Below are 24,153 nucleotides of genomic sequence, written 5' to 3'. Positions count from 1 at the left end.
TTCAGATATATAAAGTCTTTCTTGATCAGTTTCTCTTTTTTATTTTTTTTTTTTAACTGGTTCTCACTCATGATGTCTCAATTCCTTGCATGTCTAGTTATCTTCATGTGCTTGTCATTGTAATTGAAAGTCTACATAGAGGAATAAATTAATGCTCGGTGTCTCTGTTTGTTTCTCGCAGGCACCTGGGGAGACTATCATTCTGGGCTTACTTTATCCAAAGACCATGTCTGAGTTTCTCTGCATCCCTTCATCCCTACCTCCAGGCAATGGGAATCCTGGGCAGTTAGGTTGGTTTGCTTATGGTTCACCACTACCCTGTTGGTGATTCCTTTGGGATATCAGTTTAATATGAGAGAATCCTCCCATTAATCTGCCTACATTGTTCAGGTCCTAGACTGTGATTGCTGTTCTGCTTCCCTCGTCTTGCAGGATCATTAAGTCATAAATTGAGATTTGCTGGGATTGGCAAATGCTCTCAGGACAAACACAGCTTCTGTGCTCATTTAACTCACTGGTTCTCATTTATCAGATTTGTACTGGTAGTTTATTATAGTTTTGTTACCTCTTTGTTGCTCTGGGGAAAAGTTTTTAAATATATTTGGTTCAGCATTTTTAGTAGTTTTCAGTGGGAAGATTGGTCTGAACAATCTAATCAAGCCTTCTATCACCCAAAACTTGAAGTTTGCAATAGTATTAGCATTGTCAGTTTTATCGGAAAACTTGGCAAATTAAGTTTAATTCCATTTGTGTTAGTTCTCTAGAATTACCAATATTATCACCATGTGTTGAGTGCCTATTATGTGCCAGACATTGTTCATTGAAATATTATTCAGCCTTGAAAAATGAAATTCTGCAATATGTGACAACATGAATGATCCTTGAGGACATTATGCTAACTGAAACAGCCAGTCACAGAAGGACAAATACTACCTGATTCCACTTATATGAGGTATCTAAAGTAGACAAACTATTAGAAGCAGAGAGTCGAATGGCAGTTCCTAGGGGCTAGGAGAAGGAGAAAGGAGGAGCTGCTAATAAACAGATCTAAAGCTTCAGGTATACAAGATGAATAAGTGCTAGAGATCTGCTGTACAACATTATAACATTTGTTAACTATACTGTATTGTACACTAAAAATCTGTTAAGAGAGTAGATCTCCTATTACATGTTCTTACCACAATAAAATATAAATAAATAAATGAACACTGTTAAAGCAGTTTTTATTCTTAGTCTCTGTGAGACGTAGTTATAAGGGAGCATCACAGTGAAGTGATTAATAGTGGAGACTGTGGAGCCATCAGCCTTTAGATTCGTATTCTAGTTCTAGCACTGGCTAGCTCTGTGCTTTCACCAGTTCCTCATTTTGTTATCATTTATATTTTACAAATGAGTAAAATACAGCTGAGAGAATGTAAGATGCCAGATTATGTAGCTAGCCAGTGGTCGAGCCAGACTTTAAGTAATCCAGGAAAGGCTGTGCTCTTTCTGCTATGCATTCTGGTTAGGCATGATTACTGATAAAGCACCTAAAGACTCAAAATACTATCGATGTGTGAGTAATGGAATTGATGATGAAAGGTCCCATTCTTTCAACCAAGTCACCTGAGAGGTTGTGGAAAGGAATAAAATTCACAAAGAAATCATCGATTTTAGCAGTGTTACTTGTCTTCAGTGTTCTATAAGATATTACTAGATTCTCCTTTAATAAAATGCTCCTGAGCAAATAAGCATGGGAACTATGTGGTATACTTCTTTCTTTGAGAAACACAATAAAGATTAGCATGTTAAAGACTGTGAAAAGACCTGTGCTTACAGCAATAACACCCAAAAACTGTTGACGTTGGAACTTGTAGATTCCACAGAAAAAAATTTTAAGAACACTAACCTATATGCCTAACCCTTTTGATGTGATAGGTGTATCTCTAGAAATGTGTGTAAATTAAAATCTTGTAAATCAATTATATTTGGAAAAAAAAAAGAAAGCTTGTAATTAAAAAGAAACAAAATTTTATACAGAAAAAAGCCACCCTCTGATTTATTCATTAATAAATCTATGTTTAATAGGGTTTCCTAAATAAATTTATGTCAGTGTCTACCAAATACTATAAAATAAAGAGGAAATACAAGATTTTTGAAATTTATAACTCAACTTTATTACTTGTACTAGTTGAAGGAAAAAGCCAAAATGATATCTTAAGGCTTATATTTGTCATCAAGAAATTTTTATACTTTTTATAAAACAACGAAACCACATTGTAAAGATTGACTCACACAGAACTGAGATGTTATCGATTCTTTCTCTTGCCTGTGTTTTGTTTTTGTTGTTGCTGTTGTTTTTAAACTCCATTTTGCTCCCCATCTGAAACTACAGATGAATTAGATAAAATCTTTAAGTAATGAAAAGTCAAACTGCTCTTTCACTTCCTGTTTCATTTCATCTTGTCCTAATACCACCTTTGGTTAGAAAAGAAGAATTAAGTATTTTGATTAAATGTGTTGCACAAGGGCAGAAAGACAGCATTGAGAAATGGAAAGGATATGGTTTGGGGAGTGAGAGTGCCCTGGATATGAAATTATGAGAAGCATCTGTTACATGCCAGACACAGCGATAAATGTCATGCACACATTATCTTATGTGATTTCACAGCAACCCTAGTACTTAATAGGTAGTGTTTTAAGAATGAGAAATTGATACTCGGGCAAGTTAAGTGAATAGCCTAGATGCTGTATTTCTTGTCAGAAGTAGGGAGAAGAAGCTGTGACTCTGCTTTATTCCACAGTGGTCATGAGCTGTAGAGAAACCTATGTAGGAAGTAAGAGGTGATTGCAGTGTATGTGGCACGTGATCTGTAGAGCAAAGAATTTTACATCCAGTATCCCTTTTCAAGGTCTGCAATGAGGAAGGAATTATTTTTCTTGGTGTGTCATGAAATCTGATCTTATTTTACTAGAGAAGCACACTGTTACATGTGGTACTTAGGTTCCAGGTACATTATTGATTGTGACTGGTCTGAAAAACTAATCATTTATGATTCTGTTTCTTTAGGAGGTGGATCCTAACTTAAAAACAAGCCATTCATAAATCTGGGTTTGCTATATAAAGAAATTCGCTTTCAAACTTTAAACTCATAAATCACAAGGGTGATTTCAATTGTATTACGTAGATGCATGCTTTTATAGAATTTTTATTTCATTCCCTGCCTATTTTAGAAAAGGAGATTCTCATTTATTTATTTATGTCTGCATTTTTAAATCATTGACTGTATTGTATTTATACACTTATTTCTCTCAGATCAAACCCTTTGTTTCTAAAAGACAGCAGCTTTAACAAAGAGTTGAATAGTCCCAGACAATTTGTGGTATGCTATTCTTTAGTAGAATGTTGAGCAGGTAAATTGTTAAAAAACTGTTTTTGTTTTAACTTTGTGTTCTTCATTTACGCTGGTCTTTTTCATTTAACTGATGTGTCAAGCCTTGGCTACACTGCCTCTATATATTAAATAATTGTATTTTTACAAAAAATGTTTTATTTTCTGGACTTACTAAGACCTTTTGGTCAATGATAGTAACAGCCAATGGTTAGTCATTTAATAGGCACTTACCAACATGGGTGCAGTGAAAACTTTACAGATATTTTTTGTGTGGTCCAGTGTGAACATAGGACCATATGTTGCATTTTTATTTACACCCCGATACACAGAATAAATTATGCAGTGCTTTCCTTCCATACAGTTATAAAGGTTGTATACCTACCTGCACACTACATTAAAGGACTATCTTAATGTTTTTTGAAAGAACTTTTTTAAACAATTGCAGACTTACAGAACAGTTAAAAGTTGAATATCAAGATTTTTTTCCCCAAAAAATATATGAGAACAAGTTGCTTACCTGATGCTTCATTACTCCCAAATATGTTAATACCTGTTCCTACTAAAAGACATCTGGCTACATCACTACAGCTACTCAAGTCAGCATTAATACATTACTATTGTTTCTACTAATACAGACACCATTCAAATGTTACTCCAATAATGTCCCTTATGACAAAAGGATCCAGTGCAGATTCACGCATTGCATTTAATCATCATGCTTCTTTAGTTTCTTTCCATTTAGATCAGTTCTCCAGTCATTCCTTGGCTTTCATAACCTTGACATTTGTAGACATCATAGTTATTTTGTAGAAGTTCCCTCAGTTTGGGTTCGTCTGATGTTTTCTTGGGCTGAGACTCAGGATATGCATCTTTGGCAGAAATACCACAGAGCTGATGCTGCGTTCTCATTACGTTCTATCAGGTGGCATCTTTTGATTCACCCCATTACTGATGATGTTCACTTGATTAGGGCGGTGGCTGTCAAGCTTCTCTACTGTTAAGTTTCTCTTTTTGTTTTCCTCTTTGTAATTAATACATGTTTTGTGTGTGGCAGGGGGATACTTTGAAACTAAGTATATTTATTAGACTTTCAACTTATTCACTGATTTATTTATATCAACATGGACTCATGTTTTACAGTTTTATTCAGTGCATTATAATCTGCTAATATCTTGTTTAAGATTCAGATTGTCTCCATTTTGGCCAATGGGAGCACATTCAAGATGGCTTCTGTGTCTTTTTACATGTCCTCCTCATTCACTGAGTACTTCCTTGCTTAAGGCATAACAAGATATTTCAGGCTTATCATGTACTTTCCCTGCCCCAGTCCTGGAGTCATCCATTTCTCCAAGGAAGACTGGTTCTTTTTAATAGAAATAATATTTAGAAGACATGATCTGAGCTATAGGTATATTCATTGCTATTAGACTGTCACTATTAGGTGTCACTTTTCCTAAGCCCTCTCAGTGGACATACGTGTATATATATTTTGTCATGCATTTCTTTTTTAAAATTAATTAATTAATTTATTTATTTTTGGTTGTGCTGGGTCTTCGTTGCAGTGCACGGGCTTCTCATTGTGGTGGCATCTCTTGTTGCAGAGCATGAGCTCTAGGTGCGTGGGCTTCAGTAGCTGTGGCATGCAGGCTCAGTAGTTGTGGCTCATAGGCTCCAGAGCTCAGGCTCAGTAGTTGTGGCACACGGGCTTAGTTGCTCCGCGGCATGTGGGATCTTCCTGGACCAGGGCTCGAACCCACGTCCCCTGCATCGGCAGGCGGATTCTTAACCACTGCGCCACCAGGGAAGTCCTGTCATGCATTTGTTCTTTTTTTTTTTTTAACATCTTTATTGGAGTATAATTGCTTTACAATGGTGTGTTAGTTTCTGCTGTATAACAAAGTGAATCAGCTATACATATACATATATCCCCATATCCCCTCCTTCTTGCGTCTCCCTCCCACCCTCCCTATCCCACCCCTCTAGGTGGTCACAAAGCACCAAGCTGATCTCCCTGTGCTATGTGGCTGCTTCCCACTAGCTATCTAGTTTACATTTGGTAGTGTATATATGTCCATGCCACTCTCTCACTTCGTCCCAGCTTACCCTTCCCCCTCCCTGTGTCCTCAAGTCCATTCGCTATGTCTGCATCTTTATTCCTGTCCTGCCCCTAGGTTCTTCAGAACCATCTTTTTTTTTTTTTTTTTTAGATTCCATATATGTATGTTAGCATACGGTATTTGTTTTTCTCTTTCTGACTCACTTCACTCTGTATGTCATGCATTTCTTAATCTCTGTATGTTGAAAACCATGAGTTCACACCAGTATGTCTCGTTCTAATCCAATACCAAAGAGTTCATTCTGCACATTTGTAATTCCTTTCTCTGACAGTGAGAAACCTGTCTTCTATTATCTTTAATGCTTTTTATTCTTTGGTCAGTCTCCTTAAAAGCAACCATTTTTCCATCTTTCTCACGTAACTGCTTTTCTCTCCTTGCTGGGGCTCTGACTCCCCTTCTGGGCTGCGCCTTGCCCCACGTGGATACTCCTTACCTTGCTCAGGCTCATACAGCCCACCCAGGGTTGCCCTCCTCAGCCCATGTGAACACCGTCCTCAGCCTGCCTGTGCTCTGACACCCCATACCCAGCTGTCCCTCTGCTTGCATTTCCATCTCCCCGTGCTCTGACACACTGTTCTGGGTCACCAACTGTGTGAATGGTCCCCTCGCTACTCTCAAACTGACTCCCGTGGCTGGACCACCCCCCACACTCTTCTTAATTTCCCTGGACTCTGACACCTCACTTGGGCAGCACTGCACACAGATACCCTCCTTACTGTACCTGGGCCCCTCCTCCCCACGCCAGGCTGGCCACTGAGCAGAGACCCCTTTTGGGTTCTATATTCCCCATGTGATCCGTCCTCCTCAGCCCCTTCAGGCTCTGATTCCTCATGCCAGGCAGCTCTCCCACTCACCCTCCTTATCCTGACTGCCCCCAGCACCCAGCTCTGGCACACTACTGCTTCCCGCCCGCCCCCTGCCCAACTCCCGGCACAGATACCCATTGTGGTGGACTCCACATAATGGCTTACACCTGAGTTGTTCAGTAAGGGAAGGGACAAGGGGAAAGGTCAAAAGAGTTATTATTAAATTCTTATCATAAAGTTGTGCCCTGAAGTGTTTTATTCAGAGCATCACTTTGCTAATTATTATAATGAAAATCAGAGCAAAAAGTAGAATTTGACAAACAAAAATCACTTTATTAGGATGTTTTTTAAATTACATGAGTTTACTTATGTGCCCTGAACTACCTCCTTTGATTAATTACTTTAAGATCAAACAAGAGATCAAGGGACTAAAAGTTCCATGTCTACTCCAGGTGATAGCATGCTGTAAACTGTCAGTTTAATATCCTACTGTCCTGACTGCTTTCTTTTATTTGATTTTGTCATTGAATACAGTAATTTGAGCAGGATGAACCTTTACATATGTTCTTATATAAAGCAAAAAAAATTGTAAAAATAATCAAAATGTATAATGACCTTAAATAAACATATATTTATAACTTGATTTTTTTTCTCATTTAAATAGAAGAGTCTTCGTTTTGGCTGCCCTTATATGGTAACATGTGCTGCCGATTAGTCGCCCAACCAGCTTGTATGGCTGAGGATGCGTTTGCAGGATTTCTTAATCAGCAGGTTAGAGAACTTTAAATATCCTGCAACAATTATAGCTCTAATTTTGATCTTAATATCCTGGCAGTTGTTTGGCATTCTGATATTGTGAAGTATTTTTTTTTTAATAAAGTCTTCTCTTAAAAGACAGTTTTCTCCTTGTTAGACATCAAATGTGGGGGGAGGGTGCAGCTGGGAGTGAGAAGGTAGGGAAGGGGAAGGGTCTGATGCAGTTTTGATGGCTAAGGGGCTACCTCTTCCAGGTTCCTCTGCTTCATTAATCGCAGTAACAGGATAATCAGTACCAGAGGACTCCTTGTGGAAACTGATGAGGGCTGCTCAACACCTTTCACATGAAGGCCTTTCTGGCGGACAGCTTTTGGCACAGTTTAGGCCTCTGGGCTTCCAAAGCTGCCTCTGTGCCACCTACTCCTAATTTATTTATAACCATAGTTATTTATATTCAGTAAATAATTAATTATGGGCTTCAATGAATCAATAGCTTTTTTAAAAAATTCCATTAAGAGGAAAGAAAATTTGCATTCTTACAGGGAAGTCAACATTTTCCAGTGTTCTGAGAACAGTAAGGGAATATTTTGAATATTAAATTATTTTGAATATTCAGTTATTTTTATACTTTTCCTGAGTCATTACGTGAATTGCTGTGGAATTCCAATCACTAATTTTTAATAGACTAGCTTCTCTAAAACTGCATTGATTTATGATTTTATGTATATAAAAGTTATGTGATAATTATTACCTCTATTTTGCTTAATGCTTTTGAGAATTCCAAACCTTTCTTCTCTGATACGAACTTACTTTTTTTACTTTGGGCTATTGACTTATTGTATAGTAAATTAATGGGTAACTCGTATCACATTAAAACATTTCAAAAAACTAACTTTGCTAATTCAAGTATTGTTTTGAATTTAGAGTTAAGATGATAAATAATGATTTAAAGTTGAGAGTTTCTTGATTTTTCTTTTTCAGCAAATGGTAGAAGGTCTGATTAGTTGGAGAAGGTTGTATTGTGTTTTAAGAGGGTGTAAACTCTATTGTTTTTACACTCCAGAAGAAATCGAAGGTAAAGTGGAACCAGCTTTGGTAGTGTCCATTAACAAGGTAAATAAAATGCTCTTTTGAAAATAAAGGTATAACATTTTATGAAGTTTGTTCTTTTCTATTACAATTCACACTGTTGTCATCTTATTTACAAGAAGGGAAGGACTGCTGAAACTAGGTTAGTTCTTAAAGATATTCTTATTTTTCTTTCCGTTTATAGAGCTTATCTGGTAAAGGAAATACTATTATTTCCTACGAAAACATAGTAATTGGAAATCTATACTAGCAAATAGATTTTAAAGCAGAGAATGTAACTCCACATTAACAGGGTATTTAAATTTTTTAGGAATTTATTTAATTAAGAGACTATAAAAACATAAATTGTTAGCTCATGTTACAATGATGTTCTTTCTAGTTAATACTTAAATGAACCCATAAAAAGAAATTCCTGAGTATACTTTCTGATTTCTTATGCGGTTAATGGGCAGTTGTTCAACCTTCTGCCAGAACAAGAAAGCCTCACATTCTGTTTAGAATACCACATACACATAAATATACTGGTTTGATACAAAGGAGATTATAAAATTTTAGTTAGAAAGTTTTCACCCAAAAATCTGTAGGAAAAGTTTTCAGTCTAAGGCAGGCTTATTTTCTTTATCTCACAATCTTAAATTTGTTTTCATCTATCATCCTAGTCTAGTGTTTATTAGAGGGTTTTTCCCCCTCTTTTTATAGCATTCCTACTCTAGAGTTAAAATGGCATTTCTAGAGTAGAATGTCATGTTTTCTGCCTATGGACTGCAATTAATCGTTTTAGTTTTTTTACTTTGCTTGCCTTCAGAGTGGTTGAAGTGAAGTATATGATAAAATATGAGCCATCACATCTGTTAACTGTAAGATACATGTTCTACTTGCCTTTAAGTTATCTTTTGAGGAAAAATGTAAAGTTATATGTCCTGAAAAAACATGTAGATACTGGTCTGCTAATGTATAAGGATTTAGTTAATTTCTATGATCTTTGCAATAGTAACATTTGATCTGTTTCTATCCTGCTTTTAGAAATGACACTACTTTTTACTCAAAGGAAATTCTTCAGTGAGACCTTTTACTATGTAATTAAGTCCACTTAATTTATCTGTTTTGTGTATAAGAAAGATTAATGTTGCTCTTAAATAATATACCTCAATATTATAACATAGTGAATTTATTTTCATTTAGAAAATTAGGTTAATGAAAGTATAATTTTATTATTGGAAAATTGATACAATTTTTTCATTGTTTTGTTTTGTTTATGCAGTGTTCACTCCCCCCCATAGTCTTTTGAAAATTTCAAATGTACAGAAAAGTTGAAAGAATAGAAAAGTAAAACCTGATACCCATCACCTGATTCTTCAGCTATTAACATTTTGCCACATTTACTTTCTCTCTAGTTAGTTAAAAAAAATTTTTTTCCGAACCACTTGAAAGTAAGCAGCACACAGCATGACATTTCTTTCCTAGAATATGTCAGCATGTTTCTCCTGAAAACAAGGACATTTCTTTCATAACCATAATATTATTATCACACTCAATAAATTTATTGTTGATAAAATAATATTATCTAAGATACAGAGCAAATTGCCCCAGTTATTCCCAAAATATTCTTTCTGATTTTTATTTTTTGTTTTATCCAAGACCCCATCAAGGGTCACAGATTGCCTCTGATCACTATGTCTTTTGTTTCCCTTTTACCTAAATTGTGCCCTTCTCTTGCCTTTTTTTTTTTTTTTGGTTTTTATTACACTGACATTTTTGAAATGTCCAGGCAAGTCCCCAAATCTGTTTTTGACTAATTGTTTCGCTAGATTCATGTTAAATATTTTTGGCTGGAGTTCTACATAGATGATTTTGTCTAACCTTATTTTCACTAGGTAGTAAAAATGGAATCCTACCAATTTTTTTCTTGCATGATGTACAATGGAATATGGATAGCTATAAACCAAATTAAAACGTAATCTAAGCAAATGATATTTTAAAAGTTTGATTTGAAAACAGTCTTCAAAGTATTCATTTTACCTATCTCAGCCCTTTAAGGGAGGCAGAGCGTGTAGGTCAGCCCTGATTTACAGGTATCTTATTTCTGTTTTACAAGTGACAAAACATACTCAGAGATCAGATAGAACTTGTTTAGCTAGTAAGTAAAATTATATGGCTTACTCTTTCCTAATGGGTAGAAAAAAATAGATAAAAATTCATGGATTGTTTTTCTGTTTCTTCATAGACATACTGCAAGACTAGATTTGGAAGGCAAAATTAGATTTTTCCCTATCTCCATATCCACTTTGAATCAGTTTTGAAAGTAAAAAGTAGCTCTGAAATGAAGTTCTGAGTCCAAAGGCAAGTTACCTGTAGGCAATGACTTAGGCATGTACTGAATCTTTACCATTTAAATTTAAGAGGACAGTTATAATAGAACTCCTCTGTTATTGTAGTCAGTGCATCTGTATTTTCTTATTTGATGACAAGAGTCTAATTCCAGAAAAGTAGTTAACAGGATATACATGGCCTGACTAAATTGACCTTTTTCAATTGACTCATTTTTCCTTGTGGTAATAAAAGCCGATGGCCTGGCAACCGATGGGATTCTGTAGTCAATCAACTCCATTATTAAGATGACTGAAATCAGCGTACCTAGAAATCCCAGTGGTGGCTCCACTATTGAGGTTTACAAATTCACAGGAAAATGGTTTGTCTAGTAATGTGTATAGACTCGACCTTAGACTTGGGGGGACAGCGTGGGCTGTATTTGACCCTGAGGACTGATGACATAAATATCTCTTCCATTGAATATGACTTTTGTCTAAACTACCAAAAAGAATTTTAATATTAAACCATGAGGTAAGGTTAAGGTTGGGAAGAATAATATAATTTAGTTGCTTATCTCAAAGATTAAACTGATGACAAAGTGTTACATTCTGTAGCTTTGCAATATTTCCGTCTTAATTTTCTCCAGTGCCGATTCCAGCACTGATTCCTGCCCTTTCTCTTTAGAAACTTTTCCCTTTGCATTTCCTACTTCTTTTTTTTGTTTTTAATTTTTATTGGAGTATAGTTGATTCACAATGTTGTGTTTCTGCTGTACAGCAAAGTGAGTCAGTTATACATATACATAGATCCACTCTTTTTAGATTCTTTTCCCATATAGGTCATTACAGAGTATTGAGTAGAGTCACCTGTGCTAGCCCGTTTTTTGGTTGGGTTGTTTGTTTTTTTGTTATTGAGCTGCATGAGCTATTTGTATATTTTGGAGATTAATACTTTGTCAGTCACGTTGTTTGCAAATATTTTCTCCCATTCTGTAGGTTGTCTTTTTGTTTATGGTTTCCTTTGCTGTGCAAAAGCTTTTAAGTTTCATTAGGTCCCATTTGTTTATTTTTATTTTTATTTTCATTACTCTAGGAGGTTGTTCAAAAAAGATCTTGCTTTGATTTATGTCAGAGAGTGTTCTGTCTATGTTTTCCTCTAAGAGTTTTATAGTATCTAGCCTTACATTTAGGTCTTTAATCCGTTTTGAGTTTATTTTTGTATATGGTTTAGGGAGTGTTCTAATTTTATTCTTTTACATGTAGCTGTCCAGTTTTCCCAGCACCACTTATTGAAGGGACTGTCCTTTCACCATTGTATATCCTTGCCTGCTTTGTCATAGATTAGTTGACCATAAGTGTGTGGGTTTATCTCTGGACTTTCTATCCTGTTCCATTGCTGTATATTTCTGGTTTGGGGGCAGTACTGTGCTGTTTTGATGACTGTAGCTTTGTAGTATAGTCTGAAGTCAGGGAACCTGATTCCTCCAGCTCCACTTTTATTTCTCAAGATTTCTTTGGCTAGTCAGGGCCTTTTGTGTTTCCATACAAATTGTACAATTTTTTTGTTCTAATTCTGTGAAAAATGCCATTGGTAATTTGATAGGGATTACACTGAATCTGTAGATTGCTTTGGGTAGTATAGTCATTTTGATAATGTTGATTCTTCCAATCCAAGAACATGGTATATCGTCCATCTGTGTCATCTTTGATTTCTTTCATCAGTATCTTATAGTTTTCTGAGTACAGGTCTTTTGCCTCCTTAGGTAGGTTTATTCCTAGGTATTTTATTCTTTTTGATGCAATGGTCATTGGGATTGTTTCCTTATTTCTCTTTCTGATCTTTCGTTGTTAGTGTATAAGAATGCAAGAGATTTCTGTGTATTAATTTTATATCCTGCAACTTTACCACATTCATTGATGAGCTCTAGTAGTTTTCTGGTAGCATCTTTAGGATTTTCTATGTAGAGTATCATGTCATCTGCAAACTGTGACAGTTTTAACTCTTCTTTTCCAATTTGGATTCCTTTTATTTCTTTTTCTTCTCTTATTGCCGTGGCTAGAACTTCCAAAACTGTGTTGGATAAAAGTGGCAAGCGTGGACATCCTTATCTTGTTTGTGATCTTAGAGGAAATGCTTTCAGTTTTTCACTGTTGAGGGTGATGTTTGCTGTGGGTTTGTCGTATATGGCCCTCATTATGCTGAGGTAGGTTCCCTCTATGCCCACTTTCTGGAGAGTTTTTTTTTAATCATAAATGGGTGTTGAATTTTGTCAAAAGCTTTTACCACATCTATTGAGATGATCATATGGTATTATTCAATTTGTTAATGTTGTGTATCACATTGATTGATTTGTGTATATTGAAGAATCCTTGCATCCCTCAGATAAATCCCACTTGATCATAGTGTATGATCCTTTTAATGTGTTGTTGGAGCATTTCCTACTTTTATCTCAGGTTTCCTTTGAGCCCTTCCATTCACCTGAAAACTTCACTCTTAATAGTAAATGCCACTGGTCTCGTTATTTAACTATGTCAAACACCATCTCAGTCAAGAAATCTATTTGTTACTTCTAAAAACATGACTGTTATCTAATTATATCTTCTATTAAAGTAATTTTTACTTATTTTTCTCAGCTTATAAGATTATTCAAATCTATAGAAAAGTTGAAAAAAATACTACAGTGAACACTTGTATACCACCCAGATTCAACCGTTAACATTTTGTCATATTTGCTTTATCTATTTTTCTTTTTTTGGGAGGGGTTTAAGCACTTTATATTTTATTTAATTTTTTAATCAGCTGTTACAGTGGTATGGTTTACATAAAATAAAGTTCACCAGTTTTAAGGGTACAGTTTGATAACTTTGACAAATAATATACAGTTGTGTAATCATTACTATAATCATTATTGGATTATAGTTTTTTTAATCTTTTTTATGAGAATATTAAGTCTACTCTCTTAGCAAATGTCACTTATTCAATAGTGTTATCAACTGTAGTCACCATGTTTTACGTTAGATCTTTGGACCTTATTTATCTTATAGCTGAAAGTTTTGTTTTGTTTAGCTGAAAGTTTATAAAGTCTCTTATCTATATTTTTTGCTGAGCCATTTGAACGTAAGTCTCCAACATTGATAATTCATCCCTGAATACTTCAACATCTACCTTTTAAAAATAGGAGCCTCTCAGATTATATAAATTTATATGTATATATAAAATTATCTATATGTGTCTATATATATATAATTACAATACCATTATCACAGCTAAGCAAATTAACAGTAATTCTCTTATATCATCTAATTTCCAGTCCATAGTCAAGTTTCCCCATTGTCTCCAAAATGTCCTTTTAGCTCTTGTTTTCAATCTAGGACTATTCAAAGCTTGTGCATCCTTTGTACTTCTTCTAAACTGTAAGTTAGGTCTAGGGGCTTGATTAAATTCATTTTAAACATTATTATGAGAATATTTCATGGATAATAACAAATACTTTATGAAGAATTCTGTTCAGAGGCATATGATGTCAAGTGTCTTACTATTGGCAATGCCAGGTTTAATGACTTGGTTAACGTGGTTACCACTAGCTCTCTCCACTATAAAGGTAAATTTTTGTCTTTACAATTAGCAAGTAGTCAATGCGATGATGCTTAGACACAGTGTGACTATCTTTATTGTCCAACAATTTTTCACATAATGGTTTTAGTGAACTGATTGCCCTTACCTGAATCGGTCATTACATTGGAGATTGCACATGTTTTTCTACTACTGTCCTTCCTTCTGTATGTGTTAGCCGGCATTCTTTTGTAAAGGACTTTTTCTTATCAACTAGGAATGAATTACAGTCTTTCCTGAAAAGGCTGGGTAAATGTTTAATGTTAATGACCAATTTTCAGAGTAAGGAGTTGTGTTATTACATGTTGACATTGTATTGTTATTGGCAATATGTATTGGAGTGGAGTTACCCCCTGCAGAAGTAGCACATAAGTGCCGTTTCTCTTGTCCCACACCACCTCCAATATTATGATAAACTCATAGATTTTAATCTATTCAGTCTATTCAGTGTTTTAAATTACTTGGTTTTTAAATATAAGGTAGATGTTTTAATTATTTTGCTTACTTTGTAAATTTCTAAGGGACATGTACTATTAGAGTATTCTTAAATAAAGGGGATCATTGATAAATGCCAACTTGGTTGGATAGTGTTTTTGTTTCAGTTTTTAGTGTATTTCCAGTGCTGGGTCTCTAAGATCTTTTTATGCTTAATAACGTTAAATATTAGATACAAAGTTTCTTTCTTTTGGTTGCCTTTCTCCTCTCATGATTTAGAAAATAATAATTTTGCTTAATGCTGCTTTAAAAATTATGTGAAAACATGAATTTTACAGTTGCTAAGGTATATAAATAGTAGTTCTGCTATTTTGATCACAGGATCTGTTCTCTGACTATAATTCTTGTCCTTCTAAATGGCATTTCCTGTAAGGCTAAGTCAGTTCATTAATTTTCAGAGGGAGCCATCTGTGGAAATAGTCACATTAAGGAAAGAAAAGCCTAAAAGCTATCCCCCTCCTCTTTTCAATCCAAATTTGAAAGGATGATTTACTTCAAAGTGATTGCTTCAACTTCAAAAAACTTCCCTATGAATGTTGTTGAGCTAGACGTTCTCAATAAGGGGTACTTAACTGGAGCCACTGAATCTCCTATACATTGTAGAAAGCATTTTATTAGCCAAAGTTTTATCCATTGCCAGTGGGGTGGGGAGTGGAATGGAAAAGAAATGTGGGTCTTTGAGATCAATAGTCTTTTCTTGATCTAAATAATATGCATCACTTCATTTTAATGAATAATAAAATCTGTACCAAACAAGTCAATAACACTAGTTGGTGTGATAGTCAGTCCTTTGTTAAATTGTCTTGAAATTGTTTTTAACCATTACATTTATCATGGACCCTAGCAAGTAAAATTACCATGAAGCACATGGGATTTTCTTCATATTATGTTAGTCCTCTTAATGCATGTATCACCTATTCAGATTGTCCCTTATTAAATACAGCAAAAAGAATATTTTAAGCAGTCTTTTCCTTTAAGAGTTTACATCTGATTTCATTGACATAAATTGAAAATAATTATATCGCTAATACTAATCAGACCTAATGCTTGGTTTAATTTATGGTTATGCTTTATATATTTCAAACATTCCTTGTCATATATTGTAGAAGGTATGCTTTCTTTGTCATTAGAATACATATAAGGTCTAAAGCTTGTTTTTAGCCATCAATAATTTTGTCTTCATCCCTGATTAACAAGACTTTAGACCAGACACCTTTCAAAGAACTCATTTATCTTTACAACATGTTTGTGAGGAAGGTGTGAGTGAAATATTATCTCTGCATTATAGATAAGAAAGCAGGCTCTTAGTTTTTTGTACTTGTATTTTATATTTTAATTGTTTTTTTGAAAAATTTCAAGATAATCTGTAGAAAGAATAGTATAAATGAACCCATCTGTACCATCACACATTTCCTCCACCGTCGGATTATTTTGAAGCAGATCCTAGCAATCATATCATTTTACTTGTAAATATTGCAACTGCCGTACTTAAGAAAATTTATAGCCGTACATAAAGTCAATATATCATCAAAAATCCAGACAGCGTTCAAATGTCTCAGTCTTGTAATTTTTTAAACAACTTTTTGAATCAGGATCCAAATAAGGACCATACATTGCAGTTGATTGATTAGTTCTCTTAAATCTCTTAATCTGTTGGCTTTTATTCTACCCGCCTCTTTCTCTCGCTCTCTCTCTCCCCTACACATACACACACACAATTACACACAATTTGTTTGTTGAAGAAATTTCGTCATTTATCCTACAGAGTTTTTCAGAGTCTAGAATTTGCTGATTGCATCTTCAAGTTGTCTTTTTTCTTCTATTTTTGAATCAGATTTAGGTTTGTTTGTTGGTTGGTTAGTAAGACTATGTCTTAGTACTTTTATCAGGAGGCGTATAATAACGTCTGGGTCTTCCACTCATGTTAACATCCACTGATGAACATTGCTTAGATTCTTTATTTCATTAGGGACTGCAAACTGGTGCTATTTTAACATTCTTTCTTCATTTATTAGCTGGGACACCTCTACTTCATCAGCTATTAGGTTGAAGGACAGTTTTTACAAGAAAGCCAGGATAAAGGCTTGATTTTTTGCATTTATATACTAGTTACCAAAACTATGAGGTGGTTCCCTAGCATCCTTCAGAGGTGGCCAATGAGTTAGTTTTTAAATATCATTATGAATTTGTGGATTTAAAGACTTTTCATGCATCAGTCCATTACCATTGTAATTCTTATTGATGTTCAGATTGTCCCATCCTTGGCCACTGGAAGCCTCTTCAAGTTTACTTTTGAGTCCTTTTGGTACAACCCTAGTAATCTTTGATTTCTGGTAGGACAAGATGTTCCAGGCTCATCCTATATATTTCCTGGCCCAGGCTGGGGATAAGCCATTTCTCTAAAGAGCTCTGATTCCTTTTAGTAGGAAAGAGTATTTAGAAACTATAATCTGGGTATATAGTAGACATTTTTAAAGGCATAGAGTCAAAAGTAAAGTAGGAAACAATTTATAAATCTAGTTCTGATCTGGTAATTTTCCATTACCACAGAAATGGAGAGGTTGAAGTACAGTTTTAATTCAAAAATAATGAAAAACCTAAAAGAAACTTTCCTTTGACTTCAGAGTTAATTATATTTTGTTACAAAATTGACTTCTCAGATTGTATTTTTCTTGACTTCACTTGGCCTTCTCGGGGTAACCATCGTCTCATGCAGTGGAAAGTTGTAGTTCAATATGTGCCGATTGACAAAAGTAGAGCCAGCCAAGGATGAAAGTTTCATAGTGAATAATCTCAAATCTATCTACATATCAATAGGAGTTGATTTTAAAGCCTCCCAAATCAACTAAAAAGGTTTGGAATTAACAAAAGCAAAACAAGAAACTGACCTTGGAGAGAACGCTTATCTCAGAACATGTTTCCTCATCTATAATTTAAAGAGTGGACTGTGGATTATCTCTAGGATCTGAGTCTATCAGTGTAAAACTTTTTATCATTATCTGAGTTATTCTTTTGTTATTCATTTATTCATCAAATATTTTGCAATCACTTAGTGGGTACCAGGCAGTATTTTAGTTGGTGTAAATAATGGGGGCAAGAATACCAAGTTGCTTGCTTTCATACCCTGCTGGGAGGAGATACTTATCTCATCTATACATTGTGTGAGCCCATAATGATAACAGTCCTAAAATTCATCTTGTGTTTTCTAATCCATTCCTTGTTTGGGAAGTGAAGTCCTGAGCACTATTATTGATACTTTGCCCACAGTGAAAAAAAAAATTGCACGAACTTTCTGACATTATCAGAAACTTTGTTTACTCACTTTTTCTTTGACATGCAGTTTTTTTGGTTGAAAAAATTTCCCATTAGTTAAATTATTTTGGATGATAAAATATAGAAGTTAATTCAGATGATCTGTGTTTCATTTGCACCTTTTAAAAACCTCTCGTGTTGTAAAAATTTAGCAGTATTTATGGTTACCAGAGTTAACGGAGTGTACAGTATTTATATACTATTGTATTATTTTCTATTAGAAGGATGTAAGTGACCCAGTTTGTCAGATTTTCTACATAGCTATTTTTGTTTGAAATGGTATCCTGGTATTATTAATAATTGTACCTATTCATCTGTAAAAATTTCAACTTATTTAAAAGTTGAATCCATTTTAATTCTATATACAAAAGGTAGTCAGAAATTTGTATTAAAATGGATTTGGGTGGAGGGAATCACAATTTCAGCAACAAGAATACTTCATATTTTATCATTTAGGTGTTTTTTTTTTTTTTTTAATACTAACAGCAATAGAGGGTTGTCCCCCCAGCCCTCCGTCTCTGAGTCAGCTTTCATTTAGTCTGAAAGAAGCATATTAAAGATGCTTCTGAGAGCTTAAGTCATTCTCTGCTAGTGATAATAAACTTTATATTTAAAGAGGTTGATTACATGTTATCAGGCTCCAAAGATGCCATTTAGGCAGCATTTTTAAATACTGTATAAGTAATTACTTTAAAAAGTTAATTCACAAAGTTTATTACCAAGGAGTATAAAGTATAAAGGAGTATAAAAAGACCCTATTATGATAAAATTACAGTGTTGGCCATAAGTGTTAACAATCCTCTGAAGACACTCGCATTCCTGCTTTTTAAAAGATGACAGGATAGACTGTCTCTAAGTTATCAATCCTTATATTTTGGGATACTTGAAAATTTCAAAGTTATGTTGCTACTTTATATAGCATACATTTTTTCTCAAGTGATTTTTGAATAAGAGTTCCTTCCTTCAGAAAAGAACTTCTTATGTAATGTCTGTATGGTGTTCACCTGCCCATATTTACCTGGTTTTCAGGGAATGAACAGCTTTTCTTCCAAACTCTTTCCTACTTCTATAATGTCCACATAGACATCATTAAATGTGTATTTTGGTGTGTGACTCTGCACACAGACTTTCTTCACGCTAGACTCAACGAAGTGAAGAATTTCTTCCCACTCTGAATCAGCTTTTGTAACTGCTAGCCAAGTATTCTTCTACACGCATTACAGTAAGCTTAACCATACTGCTCTAGAGCTGCTCTACCCAATACAGTAGCCACTAGCCACCAGTGGCTGTTAGGCACTTAGGATGTGCCTAAGTTGGCACCAAGTTGAGATATGTTGTAAGTATAAAATACAGACTGGATTTTGGTGGCGTAGTGTGAAAAAAGAATGTAAAATATCTCAAATTTTTCTTATCAATTACATGTTAAAATAATACTTTGAATATATATGGGTTACAAAAAATACATTATTGGGCTTCCTGGTGGCGCAGTGGTTGAGAATCTGTCTGCCAATGCAGGGGACACGGGTTCAAGCCCTGGTCTGGGAAGATCCCACATGCTGCGGAGCAACTAGGCCCGTGAGCCACAACTACTGAGCCTGCATGTCTGGAGCCTGTGCTCCGCAACAAGAGAGGCCGCGATAGTGAGAGGCCCGCGCACCGCGATGAAGAGTGGCCCCCGCTCGCCGCAACTAGAGAAAGCCCTCGCACAGAAACGAAGACCCAACGCATACAAAAATAAATAAATTTTTTAAAAAAACAAACATTATTTTAAAATAATATATTAATTAATTATTACATAACTATTTTCACCAGTTTCATTTTACCTTTTTTAATGTGGTTACTAGAAAATCTTAAGTTACTTACATGGTTCACATTATATTTCTAACGAACAGCATTGCTGTAGAAAATGTCATGTCAGTCATTATCCAGGCAGCCAAATCACTATCTTTGCTTAATAGATAGGTCTATTCCAGACTTTCTTTTCCACGATTCCTTGGAAACTACATGTAGTTGCTCGCTTATCATGTGACTTAGCAGTGCCTGTGTGTGACTTGGGAATAGTCTCTTTTGCACATAGACACAAGAAGGATCACACAATGTCATAACGAGTGCCACTCAGAAAAAAAGGTTTAGACTATCAACGTGTATGAAACCATTGCCTTTGTTGTAAAATGTTGCATTCATCATTTTAAAAAATAATTTTTACCATTATAAAGGTTATATTACTTTATGGATCTTTACCTATGAGCTTTGTAAATGAATGTTACATATGAAATAAGTGTTAATGATGAAAGCCTAACTGTTTGCTGTAGTAAACATTAAGTTATGGTCTTACTGCTTTAACTGATAACACTGTATACTATGCATGAGTATTAGAATAAGAAACATACTTTACTGATTCTTCTATTTTATTACTGTTGAAAATAGTTAACATAACTCAAGAGTTATAACATGCTGTACTTGTTTTATTGCAAATTTTAAGACGTATATAAAAGACAGCAAACTCCTACTTAAACTAAGAGATCAACACAGAGATTATGTTTTAATCTCATGTAATTTAACATAAGTGTAGTATACTTTGAAATATTACTCAGTATTTTTAATATCAAGCATTTTTAAAATAACTTCTAGATATGAGCTTGAATATTGAAAATTCTCAAAATTACATATTTTAAATTTCAGACGATCAGCAATAAGATGGTAATTGCATCTGGTATAAATATGGTAGCTAAGCAATAAAATATTTATTCGATCATTACAGAAATAGTCTCTTGTAAAACAACAGTTTTGTCTTAATATTTAGGAAACCAGAATTCGGGCAATGGATAAGGATAAAAAGAAAAGAATCCATAATTTCTCTGTCATCAACCCTGTTGCTGGACAGCCTACAACTCATATTTTTGCAGCTGACAACAGAGAAGATCTTCAGAAGTGGATGGAAGCCTTCTGGCAGCATCTCTTTGATCTTAGTAAGTTGACGTTTGGATTTTCTAGTAGTATATTCATGTAGCATGAAAGGACGTACATAGCAATCTAAATATTAAGATTATATTATAATTGTATAGTTTGTATCAAGAATTTGTTATGCTCTTGAATAAAATGGTGGTATATCATCAACGCATTGATGCTTTTTTCTCTCCATCTTTCCCCAGTGCATGACTGATTATAGTATAGTATACCTTTGAATTCCTAGTATACTTACCTGTTACTTTAAAGTTCTTCTGGTCCCTAAAACAACTAGACCACATTTTTTCAAAATATTCGGTCAAACTACTTAAGGCAGTGTGTTTGATCAAAGGGATAGTAAGCTACATGAGGAGTAAAAAACTTTTCTAGGGTAGTGATGATCATAAAATATTGAAATGTTCAAAAGGAGATTCATTTTTATGTAGGCTTCTGTTAACTCTCAATTCATTATTATATCATTTTGGACATCATCCAAAGAGTTTTTTTTTTTAACTGCACATATGGTTTTTCAGTTTCAATAATACAGTTCAATGGCATGGATTATAAAAACAATGTGATAGTAACGTAATAGAGTCCTAGTATGTAAAATATGTGAAGTTCTAATATTCTCAATTTAAGGAGGAATTTTATCAACAGGAAAATATTGAAATTGTATATTGAAGATGTAGACTATTGATAATGGCTGTTTCTAAGCAAACTAAGCCTACTGTAGATTCAATCAGAATTTTATGTCTTTAGAATACTTTTCTACAGAACTGAAAAGTAGAGCCATTTCCAAACAATAGAAAGTTATTTCTGCAACTCCTAGAAATAATCCTGGAGATATTTTAGGACATTTTAGGAGCTGTTACCGAGAACTCTAAGAACAGTTAATATCTGCAGTCCTCAGATTAATTTTTATAAGTCTTCTCTGATCCATGGCCTGGTCAGTTATTACACTGATGGTTGAGGAGGGGGAAGAAAAGGGATCTAAATTTATTGATTACCTTCCACATACCATATGGCTTCATTTATTTTTCATAACAACCCAGTGAGGTAGAAGTTTTTTCCCACTGCTCTAAAGATGAGAAAATTGAGGCCTGAAAAGGTTACAGGTTTATTGCAGGGAACCAGAGGACTCCCTCCATGGCTTTCTTGGATTCTTTAGAACTTGTTTTCCTTAAGTACTATCCTTTGGCACTCAGTAGATATTTAAATATTTGTTCCAGGCTTATTAGCATGAGCTACATTTCTTTATTTTAAAATTTCAGCTGATCTTAGGTGTGTAACTTAAAAGACAACAACTTCCTTTCATTTGCTGATCACAGCTAAAATTTTAACTGCTTTCCTAAATGCTCTGATTTAGAGAGTCTGTCTTATAAAAGACTGTGTTACTTTTAGAAATGATTCTGGCATTTTATAATTTTTATGTAGACAAAAACAGGAAGGAGGAGTAAAGGAAGGTAAAAATGCCAGAATATTATAGTCTGGATATCAACTACTATTAGATGATCTCATGTTTTCATTCCCCAAATTATGTAAAATTATCATGCTAAAAGAGGGACTTAGAGGGATAAGAAGCTCATGACATTTTTATACTGTCAAAGTAATAAGAAAGTAATGACGACTAGTTTCTCAGGTCTGGCTACTTTTTTAGTATTTAATGCTTTGGGGATAAAATCTGCCAATCTATCTAATTTTTAAAGTATAAGTTCTATTACATTTGCTGTTTAGAATTCATTGTGTAAGATATGAAGGTATGAAGCAAAGATGGAAGGGTTTATACTATCCTGAAGATTGACTTGTACTTTAAAATTTTTACCCTCCTAGTGATAAGTGTAGCCTCTTGTGATCTGAGGTGAAATATGATCTGTAGAACAAAGAGGATAGATATCCAGGGCAGAATAAAGTAACAGTAATTTAATACTTAGAACAAATTTCAATTACTTGACTTAGCTTAAGAGTATAAAATCATGAGGGTGAGATAATTGGAAATCATGAGAAAACACTAATGGAACTCGGTGTGTTTAGCCTGTGAAAGAACAGCCTAAGGAGTGAGGGTTGGGAGGCAAGGGGGAGGGAATAGCTAATTTTTAATATTTGAGAGCTAACAAACATGTAAAAGAGGAATGACACTTGCTTTGGACGATCAAATAGGGTAGAGCTAGGAATGGTGAGTCAAAGATAAATTTTTTTCAAATATTTAATAATATAAATACTGAGTTAAATAAGCAGCTTAACTTGACTGGGAACATTGTAACAATAAATATGGTGGGAAACATCTTCAATATACAGATTTTATGTGAACAAAATGTATCCATTTAATATTTCATATTGGGCCTTTATTTTTATGTTAGCATATTAGTATTACATTTACCTGTGCATGGTAAAATTTATTTACTGGTAAAATAAATGCTTAATTGTAACATCTTGACCAGTGAACATACCACATTTATACCCATGACTCTGTAATACATGGGATAATGTGGCTTTATATTCCAGTTTTCAACATGATTAGTATTCTGCTATCAGTTTAACAATGAAAAGCTTTCATCTATCAATATAGAAAAAAATACTGCACTATATAACTTGTCTAAGGTTTGACAGAGAATTGTTTGCTGGTTTAGTGTTTCATTACTTTCCCAGTAGATAAGGCCTTTTTTTCCTGCCCCCAAGAAGGAAAGGCTGGCTTTTACATATTCATCTAAAAAAGTAGAAAGGAGGAATAAGTTATCAGATCTCAGATCCTACTAGATTTAAATTCTACAGAACAACCTTTGAAGCCTCAAACTCAAGATTTTATTCCCTTTATAAATTGCTATGTGAGTTATTTTGAAATTTTCACCATATTCTATACTTAGCATTGTAATAAAACATACTGAAAGTTTTTTTTTCATGTTTCTTAACTATTTTTTATGTTTCTAAGCATAGTGAAAGGTTTTTTTTATGTTTCTTAACTATTAGGTGGTGGATTTTAAATTTATGCAGGTATTACCTTATTAACATGACAGTAAATTAGACTTAAAACAACAAAAATAGATAATTTGACTAAACATGAAGTGTCTTTAATTTTTAAGCCATGGAAAATAAGTTGGATATTGAATATGGAGGTTGAGAATTAATAAGAGAGAAATATAGATCATAAATCAGTATTAAAAGGCACGTGTATATTACATTTACTTTTCTGCTAATGTAAGATAGAATATAAGAATGGTAAACCTCCATAACTTACTTTTATAATGAATATATAGACTCATAGTTTATAGCACAGCTGTTACCCAGCGTGCAGGTCCACAATAAAGACAGAAAGGTTAAATTTTTTTTACACCCACTCAG

At 34.2% G+C, this 24,153-nt stretch overlaps 1 protein-coding gene across 7 annotated transcripts in view; it reads left to right on the top strand.

Annotated features, from left to right (window-relative positions):
- RTKN2 (rhotekin 2) overlaps positions 1 to 24,153 on the top strand; it is a 127,562-nt gene that overhangs the window by 50,445 nt on the left and 52,964 nt on the right. For all 7 annotated transcript variants that reach the window (XR_009005592.1, XR_450063.2, XM_007170844.2 and 4 more), the window contains 3 exons: positions 6,962 to 7,068; positions 8,035 to 8,166; positions 20,675 to 20,840. Coding sequence is in view for 5 of the 7 variants with exons in the window: in XM_007170844.2 (XP_007170906.2) it covers positions 6,962 to 7,068; positions 8,035 to 8,166; positions 20,675 to 20,840 (405 nt within the window). In the remaining 2 variants the exon portion in view is untranslated. The remainder of the gene's footprint in view (positions 1 to 6,961; positions 7,069 to 8,034; positions 8,167 to 20,674; positions 20,841 to 24,153) is intronic.

The sequence above is a fragment of the Balaenoptera acutorostrata genome, chromosome 16, assembly GCF_949987535.1.
Source record: "Balaenoptera acutorostrata chromosome 16, mBalAcu1.1, whole genome shotgun sequence".
NCBI classification, from domain to species: Eukaryota; Metazoa; Chordata; class Mammalia; order Artiodactyla; family Balaenopteridae; genus Balaenoptera; species Balaenoptera acutorostrata.
Note: the sequence above shows the minus strand (reverse complement) of the source record. Positions and strands in the feature narration are given on the sequence as shown.